This window comes from Nerophis ophidion, linkage group LG01 (assembly GCF_033978795.1).
Source record: "Nerophis ophidion isolate RoL-2023_Sa linkage group LG01, RoL_Noph_v1.0, whole genome shotgun sequence".
Lineage (NCBI taxonomy): Eukaryota > Metazoa > Chordata > Actinopteri > Syngnathiformes > Syngnathidae > Nerophis > Nerophis ophidion.
Genome location: NC_084611.1, coordinates 72,046,690 through 72,061,166, shown reverse-complemented (window position 1 = coordinate 72,061,166; position 14,477 = coordinate 72,046,690). Strand labels below are relative to the sequence as shown.

General features: G+C 37.3%; 1 protein-coding gene across 4 annotated transcripts in view; it reads right to left on the bottom strand.

Moving 5' to 3' along the window:
* Nucleotides 1-1,315: 1,315 nt before the first annotated feature.
* The window catches only part of palm3 (paralemmin 3), a 100,902-nt gene continuing 87,740 nt past the window's right edge, over nt 1,316-14,477 (bottom strand). For all 4 annotated transcript variants that reach the window (XM_061910349.1, XM_061910332.1, XM_061910340.1 and 1 more), the window contains 3 exons: nt 13,395-13,425; nt 13,121-13,177; nt 1,316-3,109 (listed from right to left, as the gene is read on the bottom strand). In XM_061910349.1, the coding sequence (XP_061766333.1) occupies nt 2,280-3,109; nt 13,121-13,177; nt 13,395-13,425 (918 nt within the window). In that variant the 3' untranslated portion in view covers nt 1,316-2,279. The remainder of the gene's footprint in view (nt 3,110-13,120; nt 13,178-13,394; nt 13,426-14,477) is intronic.

Sequence of the window (14,477 nt, the reverse complement as noted above, 5' to 3'; positions counted from 1 at the left end):
GTATACACATGGGGGACGGCAGTTAGGAGACTATATATATATATATATATATATATATATATATATATATATATATATATATATATACACATATATATATATATCTATACATATATATAATGTATTTCCTTGAATTGCCGGGTCAAACTCGCTTCCCAAAATAATTAGCGCATGCTTAGTATTACCGCCTGGTCAAACTTGTGATGTCACGAGTGACACTTCCCCTGTCATCATTTTCAAAATGGAGGAGGCTGATTTCAATACCGGTAACTTGAAATCGCATAAAGGGAAGAAGATTAAGAGCTATTCAGTAGGATTTAAGATCCAAGCTTACATCACACTCAATTTTTTACTGCATACCTTTGGTATGTGCCGGAGTGAGAAGAGGTTTTAAAATAATTAGCGCATGCTTACTTTTACCGCATGCCTTTGGTAAGCGCAAGAGTGAGAAAAGGTTTTAAATTAATTAGTGCCCAGCCGGCAATTCAAGGAAATACGGTATACATAAATATATATACGTATATATACACACACACAAATATATATACATATATGTGTATATATGTGTATATGTATTTACATACGTATATACACATATACATATATATATACATACATACACATATACATACATATATACATATACTGTACATATATGTATACATATACATATATAACATGTCCATATATACATGTACAGATATACATATATATCCATATACAGTATATACATATGCATACATAATATATACATACATTTTATATACATATACAGTATATACATATATTATATATACGTATATATATACATACACACATATATACATACATATGTATACACACATACAAATAAACACACATATATATAATATATATACTCAGAATATATATTATATATATATATATATATATATACATACATTCTGAGTTGCTCAATAGTTATTTGGTTATTTGATGACACATAAAATTTGCATAATTTCTACCACAATGTTTGCTTCACAAAACATTTTGAAGTTATTACACAGAAACGGGGGTTAACAATTATTACATTAGAAAGCTGTTTTATAAGTGTTTGTCACTGTCCAACAAAAATGATCTAAGTATACTGTAAGTGAGTGGACCAAACATGTAATACAAGACCATATAAATGCAAGATGAATACTTTTTGTTGGACAGCAGTGATTTGTAAAATGGCAATTATCACCAACCAAGCGTTGATGCCTCTCCTTTTTTATGTGACGAACCTACACTTGGTACATGTGAGGCATTTTGTCAAAATTGGGAAATCAGCATGTACATGAACAAATGCAAACAATACATGACAAACGTCAGTTTAATCATTAAACCATGGGTCATTTCAAAAACTGCTACAACTTCAAACCTAGGTTTATACATTCAGTATAAATATGTACAAAAAAACTCTTCAGTTTGGTTAAATTATAAAAAAAAAAAAAAACATCATACATGTTAATTCATTACATGAGATGTTGAAGCATGACTTTGGTTTTCATATAAATGAATACACGCAGCCTGTATCATGAAGTCAACCCAAATATTTGGGCCATCTATCTCTTAAAAACACATTAGTCATTCCTACATCTATTAAATAATTCATCTTTTACGCCTCCTAATTAGAAAAAATATCTCTGAACTGCTCTGCATCACTTAAAGTAACAATTTATTATTTACATTAGAATAGTTATATATGTACATTTTTTTTTATTGATAAAACACCTTTTTCATCGCACTGCCCCTAAAATGTTGGTTTTGTGAAAAAACTAAAATGTTTGCCAAACTTTGAAGACATTTTAAAGGGTAAAAAAAAAGAAGTGTGCAGACAAAATGCGGAATAAAAATAGTAGCAAAAAGTAACTTTGGCTCCAATTGAATTTAAAAACATTATACGCAATACAACACGAACGTTAGGATGTGTGTTTAATCCTTTGACTTCATATGCTGTATTCTATAATAGCACCTTCAATGGATCCGTAGGAGTTCCTTGTATTTATGAGCACTACAGTGACATAATGTGCCGCCTGTATACAGGTGGTCCTTCGTGATGTTTCATAGTTATGACTCACTTCCATGATTTATTAATACTGTAAAAAAGAAATGACTTAAAAAAAACTTGAAATAGGTCATTGAAAGAGGGCATGAGCTCAACAAAGTGAGTGTAATAAAGGTATTTCAATTCTAAACTGCACACTGTATAAGTGGAATCATATTGTATTGTTACTGTTATACTGTGTAAAAAAAAAGTGTCAATATTTTTGTTGGCTTTACATGACAGAGCAGCACTGGCAGCTTTTCTTTTTAGGTGCCTCCATGGCGTCTCCAGGTGTGTGCGCGCCAGCCGGCCGGCTCTCGGCCACCTCCGCCTTGTGCACGTTTGCAGCTTGGACCTCCTCCAGGAGAGGTTCCTGCTCGCCGGGTTCCGCTTCAGTCCTGTGGTTCTCCAGAGTATCGCTCAGGGGAACCTCGTGGAACTGAGAGTCGAAGCACTCCTCTGGGGCTTTTAGGGAAGACGTGTCAGCTTCCTCCGGTGTTGCTTCTTCTGCTGGGGTTTCTCCTTCGGCTTGAGGAGCCTCCGACTGAGCGTACTCAGGCACAGGAGCCACTGTGGCGCCCTCTAGAGGGATGACTGGTGATTGCGTCACCACCACGGATGCTTCAACCTTTATTTCGTTGTCCTGCGCTTGAGTCTCATACTCGCCATCGTCTCCTTCTGTTCCTGATTGCTGCCCCGCATTTGCCTCAATCTCCACCGATTCTACAGAGGCTTCCAGACCTCCTTCCATCTCCTCCACGGTCTCTCCTGACCATTCTGTAGTTGTCTGTGCGGTTTCTTCTAACTCCTCCTCCTCATCATCATCCAAGATGATGACTCGTTCGGCTCTCATGACCACCACCCCTTCATCCAGCTCTGTTGAAATGTCGACTAGTACCTCCTCGCTCGGTCCATTTGTGGTGCCGGCCTGAGAGTTCCAAAGCTCCAAAGCCTCATCGTGGGGTCCCAAATCTCCTTCCTTCAAGTCACCTTGACCATTGACTGTTGCGTCTTCGTCCCGCGCTGAGATTTGACACGCCTTCACGTCACCCTCAACTTTCCCTGAAGATATGCCTTCAATTAATATTCTCATTGGAGCATTGAACATTAAAGGCCTACTGAAATGAGATTTTCTTATTTAAACGGGGATAGCAAGTCCATTCTGTCATACTTGATCATTTCGCGATATTACCATATTTTTGCTGAAAGGATTTAGTAGAGAACATCGACGATAAAGTTCGCGACTTTTGGGTGCTAACAGAAAAGCCCTGCCTTTACCGTAAGTCGCAGACGATGACGTCACCCGTTGATGGCTCCTCACATCCTCGCATTGTCTTTAATTGGAGCCTCCAACAAAAACAGCTATTCGGACCGAGAAAACGACAATTTCCCCATTAATTTGAGCGAGGATGAAAGATTTATGTTTGAGGATATTGATAGCGACGGACTAGAAAAAAATAAAAATCGCGGTTGCATTGGGACGAATTCAGATGTTTTTAGACACATTTACTAGGATAATTCTGGGAAATCCCTTATCTTTCTATTGTGTTGCTAGTGTTTTAGTGAGATTAATAGTACCCGATAATCAGAAGGGTGTATCCACAGGTGTCTTGACGCCAGTGTCTGATGGAAGTCGACGTCAGCTGTACGGACGGCACAAGCTCAGCTGATCTCCGGTAAGTGGCGACTTTTTACCACAATTTTCTCACCGAAAACTGCTGGTTGTCAAGTGGTCGGGATCCATGTTCGCTAGACCGCTCTGATCCATAGGAAGGTTTCACCTCCGGGAAATTTAAACAAGGAATCACCGTGTGTTTGTGTGGCTAAAGGCTAAAGCTACCCAACTCCATCTTTCTGCTTTGACTTCTCTATTATTAATTGAACAAATTGCAAAAGATTCAGCAACACAGATGTCCAAAATACTGTGTAATTATGCGGTTAACGCAGACAACTTTCGGCTGTGTATGTATGTGCGCAGCGCTAATATTTCCTAACAGTCCGTGACATCACGCGTACACGTCAGCATTCCGCGACGTTTTCAACAGGACACTTCGCGGGAAATTTAAAATTGCAATTTAGTAAACTAAAAAGGCCGTATTGGCATGTGTTGCAATGTTAATATTTCATCATTGATATATAAACTATCAGACTGCGGTCGGTAGTAGTGGGTTTCAGTAGGCCTTTAAGACCAGATACTGACTTTATTAGCGAACGCACCCTCAGGGATGATTTTTTTTGTTTCATCGCTTCAATATAATTAGACGCTGATTTGCCCACAATACATCAGAAAAAACTAATTTCTCACTTTTAAGCAGAAATAATCACGCTTCCAGGCAACCCTAAGGGTTTGCAACTTGAACACTCACTCAACAAGGTGCGAGCTGACCCGAGCTGTGGGCTGACCTCGCAATCTGTTGGCTTCCCGATGGACTGAACTCCTACATGATATAATATTTAACAATTCAATAATTATCCCCACCCGACATCCATTGCAGCCCATCACCCTGCAAGGGGGGGTCCCTACATCTGCGGTTTCTTCTTTTTCCCCAGCTGGGTTCTTTTGAGTTTTGAACAGGGGATGTGGTTGTGAGTTTGTGAAGCCCTATGAGATACTCGTGATTAAAGGGGAACTACACTTTTTGGGGGGAATTTTGCAGATCATTCATAATCCCTATATTAGACACAAAAAAAATGCATGTTTTTTTTGTAGGCATTCTAAGCCTTGAAATATGGCAAGTATGAGGAGGATAACAATGTAGCATATACGAGTAATATATTCCACCCAGGGCAGCACGTTGGAACAGTGGTTAGTGCATGTGCCTCACAATACGAAGGTCCTGAGTAGTCTTGGGTTCAATCCCGGGCTCGTGATCTTTCTGTGTGGAGTTTGCATGTTCTCCCCGTGACTGCGTGGGTTCCTTCTGGGTACTCCGGCTTCCTCACACTTCCAAAGACATGCACCTGGGGATAGGTTGATTGGCAACACTAAATTGTCCCTAGTGTGTAAATGTGAGTGTGAATGTTGTTTGTCTATCTGTGTTGGCCCTGCGATGAGGTAGAAACTTGTCCAGGGTGTACCTCGCCTTCCGCCCGAATGCAGCTGAGATAGGCTCCAGCACCCCCCCGACCCCAAAAGGGACAAGCGGTAAAAAATGGATGGATGGATATTAGACCTGTAAAGCCCACCAAAACAGGTAAAAACTGCTAACAATACTCAATTTATATTTTGTGACCTAAATATGTACCATTAGCTATATTGTTATTACAAGCACTAACTAGTTTATGTTGCTGTATTAACATACTGAGCCGGTGAGCTGCTGCATCGCCTCTGAGTTTGTGAAAGTTAATTCTTGATTAGAAATCCATACATCCATCCATTTTCTACCGCTTGTCCTGTTCGGGCTCGCGGGGGGTTGCTGGGGCCGATATCAGCTGCATTCGGGAGGAAGGGTGGGTTCACCCTGGACAAGTTGCCACCTCATAATCATGCCTCACATTTGTATTGTAAGGATGTGGCCAGAAACCGAGAAGTTGGTCAACTTTGACAGCCAATTTATACCCGGGGATGGTTAGAAAGACATGGAAAAACGCTTGCTTGCGGCATTTTTTTACTTTTTAAATTCCAGACCATATGCAACTACTTTTTTCCTATGCTTAGAACCATGCGGCTTATAAAACGGTGCGACTAATTTAGAGATTTCTCTTCGCTGAAGAAAAATGCAAATAGTAATGCAACAAACAAACAAGCAAAAAACTGAAAAAGTGTTATTTTTTGTGCTATTGCACCATTCTTTGAAAAAGTTCACTCACTGCAGGTGCAGTAGTGCTGCAGTGTCATTTATTTTAGAGCTTTGAAACAGAAGTGCTGTTCCGTCTTCTAGCCGTCGACAGGGTTTCTACTCATATGTATTCTTCATTCATAATTTCAAGGATGATTTGTAAGTTTTAGAGTTTAGCTAAAACTGTTTATACTTACTAAATCATCCCATTGGTGATGTCCATAGGAGTTTTTCATGCATATTTGTACGTGCTATCGTAATGTAATCAAGTGAACATTGTTAGCATTAGCTACAATGCTAACACATTTACGAGTGTCTGTCTAAGTATTATTAACTTACGAAATTATTTTTGTCTTGTTTCAGTTTAACAAATTCCTCAGTAAACTCAGCAAAATGGCATCTTTTATCCAAACAGTGAGGATGATTCTGAATTTAGCAGCTCAAGGAGAGCACAAGTGCTGAAAGATACAACCATCCCAGTAAAAGCGGACATAATAAGTCACTGTTTTATGTTCTGATTTAAAATGTTACAGTGCTACATGATGAGGCTCTAAGGGCCTGATCAACTGAGATGCAAATACCCAAAACTACATAGCGTGTGCAAACTATAAAATTGTGTGTACTATAAGTGGGAGTGTGATCTACTAAGACTGCGTTTAAAATTGATATTTGGTGTAGATCGCCCAATTTAAATGTGGGGTTTTGCATGTACTTCGCGGCTGTCACCATGGAGACTCTCGATCCTTACTTCATGTTATAATGCTCCTAGCCGTTGAGTTTTTCTGGGATTTACAATACATAATATAAAATAGACAAGCATTTTAATGTCAACATACAGACGGATGTATCAAGGATTTAGCATTGGAGGAATAATGACTCGGTAGAAGTTTGACTTTAGTGTATAGTTAGACCTGCAGCATGGTTTCTTTTTCTTTCTCTCGTCTGCCCGCATATAGTTTACTTAATGTGCCGACAATAAAACATGGTGAGCCCGTTACTCTAGCTATATCCATGGAAATGTTGTGAGGAAAGTAACCTAAAACAGATGACTGGCGCCGATCATAGATGTCTGAAGTGCGCAGCAAAAAAACTAAAAACGACCTAAAAACATTTGACTAATGGCTGGGGTGAATGCTCTCCCGTCCAAAGGCAAAACCCAGTAGCTCAATTTTGGTCAAAACTGAGCTGACAATAATTTTGGAGTTCCTAGGTGATATGCTTTACCTTAGTGTATGCGATATTGTAATTTGTTCCGTAAGTAAGCTGTTACGCGCATGGCAGGACCTAGCAACTACCACATAACCGCGTAGATACAACAGAAAAACCTGATATCTCAAGGGACCAATCGGAGCTTCTTTGTCAGTTGCCTTATTGTCTTTAATGAGACATTTGCACGAATGGGGGCCGACGGTCAACCTGATTATGTGATATTATGGCACGAGGGGATATTTGGAAGATTGGCCCAGGAAGTTGAAAGCACCTTCATTAAATGTATTGTTCTTGATTCTTCCCCTTGCTTACTCTTTTGGGCAGATAACTGTGGAGGTCAAAATAAAAACTAGGCGCTGTACACGGCTCTTGCCCAATGTGCAAACGCAGAATGGGGCCTACCCGAGATTGTGATAAAATATCTGGAGAAAGGGCACACGTTCATGAGAGCAGATTCAATCCATGGCTCAATCGGCAAGAAAATCCAAGCTCAAGAAAACATCTATACGTTTGATGACTTTGTAGATCTTTGTAAGACAGCATCAAGATAAGTTGGTTTTCCTTTGTTTTCTCAAAATCAGCTAGATGTGAGTTACTAGGTTTTGCCTTTGGACGGGAGTGATGACTCAGGGTGGGGGCGTGGTGAAGAAGGGTTATTTTGCATTCAACAACTTTGATCTCAAAACAAGCTCTTTTTAAAGGGAGCAAAAATATAGCTTATAAAAGAGGTCTGTAAAACAAAATCCATGAAACATAATTACATATTATCAAAACCGAATTGGAGTGTTTTAAAAATAGAAAAAAAAAATCATAATATGAGTGGAGAGGGATAGTCTCCACTGGCAAACTTCTTTTTACACTTGTAGGACAACTATAAATGTCAAAAAGCCCACAAAGTGATTCGTGTTTGTGTTATATTGTATTGTATTATATAAAGTGGTTGACTTATTTTTACACTTGAATAAGTGTTGTCATTATGTTTGGTCTAAGCCCCATGATAATACTGTAAAGGCCTTAGTTTTTATTGAAACAACTTTACTTATCTGACCTTGAGAAGCCTACCGCCGACAAGGCTGAATAACTTAGTGTCCTCTAAAACTTCAAATGTTGCCCTTTAACCCCCAGTCACCATATTTATTTATGCGCAGCTGTATTAAATAAGGGAATGCATATTCATAAGCAAATGTGATCAGAGTAGCACCCCTAAGGCTGAATACAACATGTTCCAAAATGCTGGTTAAAGTCTTTTGTCTGGATTGAAAAACAATATTTCTTTTTGGAAAGCAGCAAAATAGAAAAAATCTGTTCCAGGGTCGAACTGTCTCCTTTGTAATACGTTCACCAGGTTATATTTTAAGTTGCGGTGGTTGAAACAATACTGAAGCATTGATGCATTATGAAACACAAGAAGTGATACTACGTCTCTGGGTGCTACAATGTGTGTATTAATTTAAGAAAAAAAAAACAAGCAAAAACCACTTTTCATAATTAGTCTTCATCATTGATCTACATGTAATAAGGAAAACAAAAACATTCCGAAGCGTTACAGTGCGAAATAATGTTATTGCTCTTCTTTTCCTTTTTACTATATGGCTCATTGACCAGAGTTGTGTGATTCATATACCTTTCTGTGCAGCTATTAGTTGAAAAAACTCCCAAAAAAACCATTATATTTGCTAACTATTTATTGCAGATTAAATATGTTTAATCCAGTAAATGGCAGATGACCATAAGGAAATACTAAAACAGTAATAGTGCTGTGTCAATACAGCTAGTGAGTGTGACCAACACTCGCTGAGGCGTAGAATACCCATCAATAATTTTGAGCATATGCTTACAAAACAGCAACCAAGCAGCAACAGGGGAAAAAAACCCATTTATCTCTGACAGCATGCTCATTTAATTAACACGTCAGATCCAACAGAGCACAAAATAAGCAGAGGGTCGTTACCTCGAATCACTATCTCACAACACAAGTCATGCCGGGGAGCTTACACGCACACTTTTCCTCGGACGCTACCCTGTACTTCCTGATAGTGGTGCCAAATCCACAGCATCAGAGGTGGGTAGAGTAGCCAGAAATTGTACTCAAGTAAGAGTAGTTACTTTAGAGATGTATTACTCAAGTAAAAGTAAGGAGTAGTCACCCAAATATTTACTTGAGTAAAAGTAAAAAGTACGTTGTGAAAAAACTACTCAAGTACTGAGTAACCGATGAGTAACCTGTTCGTTTAATGATGACGGCAACAAGTAATGCACAAAAACATAAAAATAGCGAACAAATTCAGAGCCAGGAATATCTCTTAAGCAACTAAAACAATAATATATATTAAATAATATATATTTGGTTTTACACTGCATTGAAAAAAAATTTGAAAATTAATTTTACCTTTGCAATCTCATACTATTGGCTAAGTTGTATATTCATAAATGTAAGTTTCTCAATACCTGACCTTTTTTTGTGCCTTTAAAAAAGATTTAGAACTCTACATTAAAACACTCTACCTCTAACAACCAAAAAGCTGTGTCTTCCAAATTTATGTTTTCCAAATTTATGTTATTTAGTGAGATTGAGTGAGGCTATGGCTTTGCACTTTGTTTATTTTATATGTATATATCTTTTTTGCATTCTATTTTAGTTAATTTGAATTTACAACCCCCTTACGCTGTTTTGTACGCTCTTAATACCGTTTTGTACTGTTTTTGTACTTACTTTGATTATTATTTTCAACTGTTTGTAAATGTTGAAATTTATAAATATTTATAAAAAACAAAACAAAAAAAAGTGCAGTTAATCATGTGACCGCCTGGCTGTGTTTGATTGGTGAAACACAGTCAAACGTCACCAGTGACTGCATTTGATTGGTGAAATGGAGTCAAACGTCACCAGTGACTGCATTTGATTGGTGAAACGACGTCAAAAGTCACCAGTGACTGCATTTGATTGGTGAAACACAGTCAAACGTCACCAGTGACTGCATTTGATTGGTGAAATGCAGGCATGTGATGGATCTTACTTTGAAGGTCTATCTGACAAACCAAACAAACAAAGCGTGCATTAACAGATTGATAAAAATCAATAGCGAGTAGAAAGCTGAATGTAGATGAATGGAGTGGAGTAAAAGTAGCGTTTCCTCTCTATAAATATACTCAAGTAAAAGTATGTTGCGTTAAAACTCCTCTTAGAAGTACAATTTATCCCAAAAGTAAATGTAGCGCGTTACTACACACCTCTGCCCAGCATGACTTGTGTCGCAACATGACTGAGATGGTGGGTCGAGTTGATGACCCTCTCTTTATTTGGGCTATGTCTAAGTTCTCCTTGATGACCTGGATGAATGAGAACATCCGGATATGTCTAAGTTGTCGAAAGCAAATAAAGAACTGCTAAGAAAAACTGACCTTAAAACATAGCACTAAACTTCCTTCTGCACTAGTGATGTAGGACGCCACTGATTTTCTTTCTGATCCGATAGCGATACCAAGTAAAATTCAGGCTGGTATCGGCGATATTGATCCGTGACCGATATTTTGTGCAAATATAACTAACGTTTCTGCTAAAATGTGTGTATTTTCAAATACAATATATCAATGAAAAAACAACAGTACAAATTTAAGAAAAAAGAGAAAATGGTATCGGCGATATTGATCCGTTACCGATACTTTGTGCAAATATAACGAACGTGTCAGCTAAAATGTGTGTATTTTCAAATAACAATATATCTGTTAAAAAACAACAGTACAATTTTTTTTTAAAAAGAGCCAAAAATCGGAATGGGGATTGAGAAAAGGCTAAACTAATAATTAGTAATGATATATTTAGTCACCTACTGTATAACACAAAGTTTTTGTTTTACATGTATTTAATATCTGTTTCAGCATTAAAAAAATACATATAACAAAATGTCCCCACCCATACTTGACTTTTCAGTATGCGGCGCTTGGTGGAAAAAAAAATTTAAATAATAGAAACTCACAAAATAAAAAACACAATTTACCTTAAATATATTTATAAAAAAAGTTAGTCACTAAAAAAATACGTAGTTATTAATTAATTTAAAAAATGTGGAACTGAACATTAATATTTTTGTAAAGGTTATGCAGTTAAAGAATTGCATTATTATACTTTTCTTAATCCTATTTTTCCATAGGAAAAGACAATAGCAAAAATATAAGAAGAAAAGCGCAAAAAACTTGGTATGTAATGAGAAAAAGCTGAAATGTTCTAACTAATAATTAATAATAGTCACCTCTACAAAGCTGACACGATATGGTTTTAGCATTGTTTTAAATAAAAAAAATATCAATATGGACCCTGCATACTTTGTCTTTTTTTCAGTATGTGGCCCTTGAGGGAAAAGGTTTAGACACTCCTGAACTAAAGTATCAAAACTATCAATAATTTGATCAATATTAAAGCATAAAAGATCTGGAATCAGCGGTGTCGATATTTCTATATTTATCCGCACATCACTAGTTGCCACCTTGAGAAGTTTTAACAGATGACAATCAACCTATCCCCAGGTGCATGTCTTTTGGACGGGGTTACTGTACAATATTTGCTCTCACTGGGATGTTTATATCTTTCTGCACAATACTTGTGTTGCCCGTTTAGATGATGAATTCATTATAAATGTCACACGAGTAAAAAACAAATGGATGGATATTATTTATCTCATTCGCGGAAGAGACGAAGAAAATGTCAGCAATCGTCACACACACGTCAGCAATCGTCACATACACGTCAACTAATAAGAATTCAGCGGGGGAGAGTCATGGCAGAAGAGCATTGTGGGTCATGGGATGCAAACTGCTATATGCTACTGCCGTAGCTACAGTATTCAAAATGGATCATTTCATCGTTTGCGGTAACTTATAAAAACTGAGAAGGGCTGAACCAAAATGGCACCGAAAAGGAAATCATGTACTGCAGATTACAAGCTGGACGTAGTGAAATATGCAGCAGAAAACGAAAAGAGGAAGCGGCGCATACCTTTGGAGTTGGCAGAGTTGTTTAGAAGCGACATCGAGTAAAAATATTTCATCGGATTTATTGATTAGTAGTGACATTGTTTGGTAAACGTATAGCATGTTCTATATGTTATAGTTATTTGGATGACTCTTACCATAATATGTTATGTTAACATACCAGGCACGTTCTCTGTTGTTTATTTATGCGTCATATAACGTACACTTATTCAGCCTGTTGTTCACTCTTTATTTATTTTAAATTGCCTTTCAAACGTCTATTGTTGGTGTTGGATTTTACCAAATAAATCTACCCCCAAAATGCGACTTATACTCCAGTGCGACGTATATATGTTTTTTTCCCTTCTTTATTATGCATTGTCGGCCTGTGCGACGTACACTCCGGAGCGTCTTTTAATCCGAAAAATACGGTATATTTTTAGAGGGTTGTATGAGCGCAATAGGTGACCCCCTATTGCTTATGTTGCTAGCCGTCCAGTATGAGCCATATTTTACAATTTAAAATATACAATAAAGAGAAAAAACATGAGTTCTTGTCTCAAATAGGGATAGTGAATGATAACTGAATGTGTGTGTGAATGGGTGAGTGTGGAAGTAGTGTCAAAGCGCTTTGAGTACCTTGAAGGTAGAAAAGAGCTATACAACTACAACCCATCTACCATTTATAACAAAATAATAAAAATAAAACTATGCAGTTCTCCTTTAAATACAGCCGCTGCCATCTTGTGGAGGTATTAAAAATAAAACGAACACAGATCGTTCCTTACTTTTGTCGACCACACACCAGTTGGTGGCTGGGAATTCAATTTAATAATTATTTGGTAATATTATACACTAAATGGTTTTTTTTAAATATTATGTCACCCAAGTGTAAAAAGACGGTCAACAATAAAAACAATAATCATTATTAGTATAACTATCCATTAAAAGTGATATAAACTGAAACAAAAATTGGACTTTCAAGGGGAAGTTGAAAGAAGATTTGACATGGATTCAAATTTCATGTTGTTGTCAAGAATGTGGTATGCGCAGGATATGTTTTAATGTTTTTTAGGGTGATGGCTATTTCTAGAAGATGTTGTTACAAATAGGTCACCTGATCTCTCCATGTTGTTGTTGTCTCTATTCTGCAGAACTGCACCTCGCATCATTTCTGAAAGACAGAGAGTTTGTTGTCCATGTGTACTTTGGAAAACCCAATTTACTTTGAAAATTGAAATAAATGTTTCTGATCTTGATGTTACATATAAACAGTGTATGTATAAAGAGGCAGAGAGACGCAAGATTTGAAAGTAGCACTTTCATATCCACGTCTGTACCAGAACATCATTTTTTTTTACATTTGCCAAAGAATGGATTTTACCACTTACCCACACCTTCCTCTTCCATTTCCACTGCTTCCTGTTGAGTAAAAGGGCAAATAATAACGGGTTTACTGTGATGGAGTTGGTAAAGGTGCGTTGTCTATCAAGGTTATGATTTCATCAAGCATCATTATTCTCATCATAAAACAGAAGTGCATCTAAGAGAAGAGAGCAGCTGGCTTTCAAGAAAAAAAATGTAGTAAAAAAAAAAAGGGTGCCAAAACTGAAAAAAAAAAGAAAAAAAAAAGGACAGAACATTTGCTGTCAATTACTGCCCACGGAATGAATTTTTGGAAGGCCTTCTTGTTGCTGACAAATTGATACAAGGGTCACATATTCAAGTCTCTTCCATCCCAGCTTACATCACTAATCTATATTTTTTTTCTTTTATGAAACAGGCCATTTATGTTTAGGGCTGACTTTAGCTAAAAGCTTTCCTATTGATAATAAAAAAAATACTCAGAAAAGACAGCAAAGAAAGAGTACCATTGATAATGAGATGCTTTTGTACACCGCCCTCAAAGAGGTGAGATGCGAAAGAACAGTAAATGCATTTGGCTTAAGTAACCAAGTCCAAAAGAATATGTGTCATCATAATTATAGAATTGAAGCCTGTCTCTAAAACACAGTGGGATTCACAGCTGTGGCTGTATGCAACCCACTGGTACAGTATATTCTTCATCCAACAGCAATATGGATCTCTGCATGCAGGTTGCACTACTCAGCTGTTGATGGCGCTATTTGCAGTATGGTTGTGTACAATGAACTCATCAGTGATGCAAATGCAGTTTCTTTCTGACCAGGATTTCACACAGTAGTTCTGCTGCCGCCATTGTGTGCAATATACTGTATTCGTTAATAAATGAGGTCAAAGAGCAAGATCGTTTACACTTTCTTTCATGCTTTGCAAAACATGGTTGAAATAAATTAAAAAATGTGATCAGCAATTAAGTTTTATCTTATCTAATTTAATGTATTGTAAAACCACACAGACCTTTACTATGTCACATGTAGGGAGGGATGAGTACTGAATTTGGTCCTTTTATCGGTACAGACCAAATTCCATCGGTGCGACCGAGTGTCCATCCA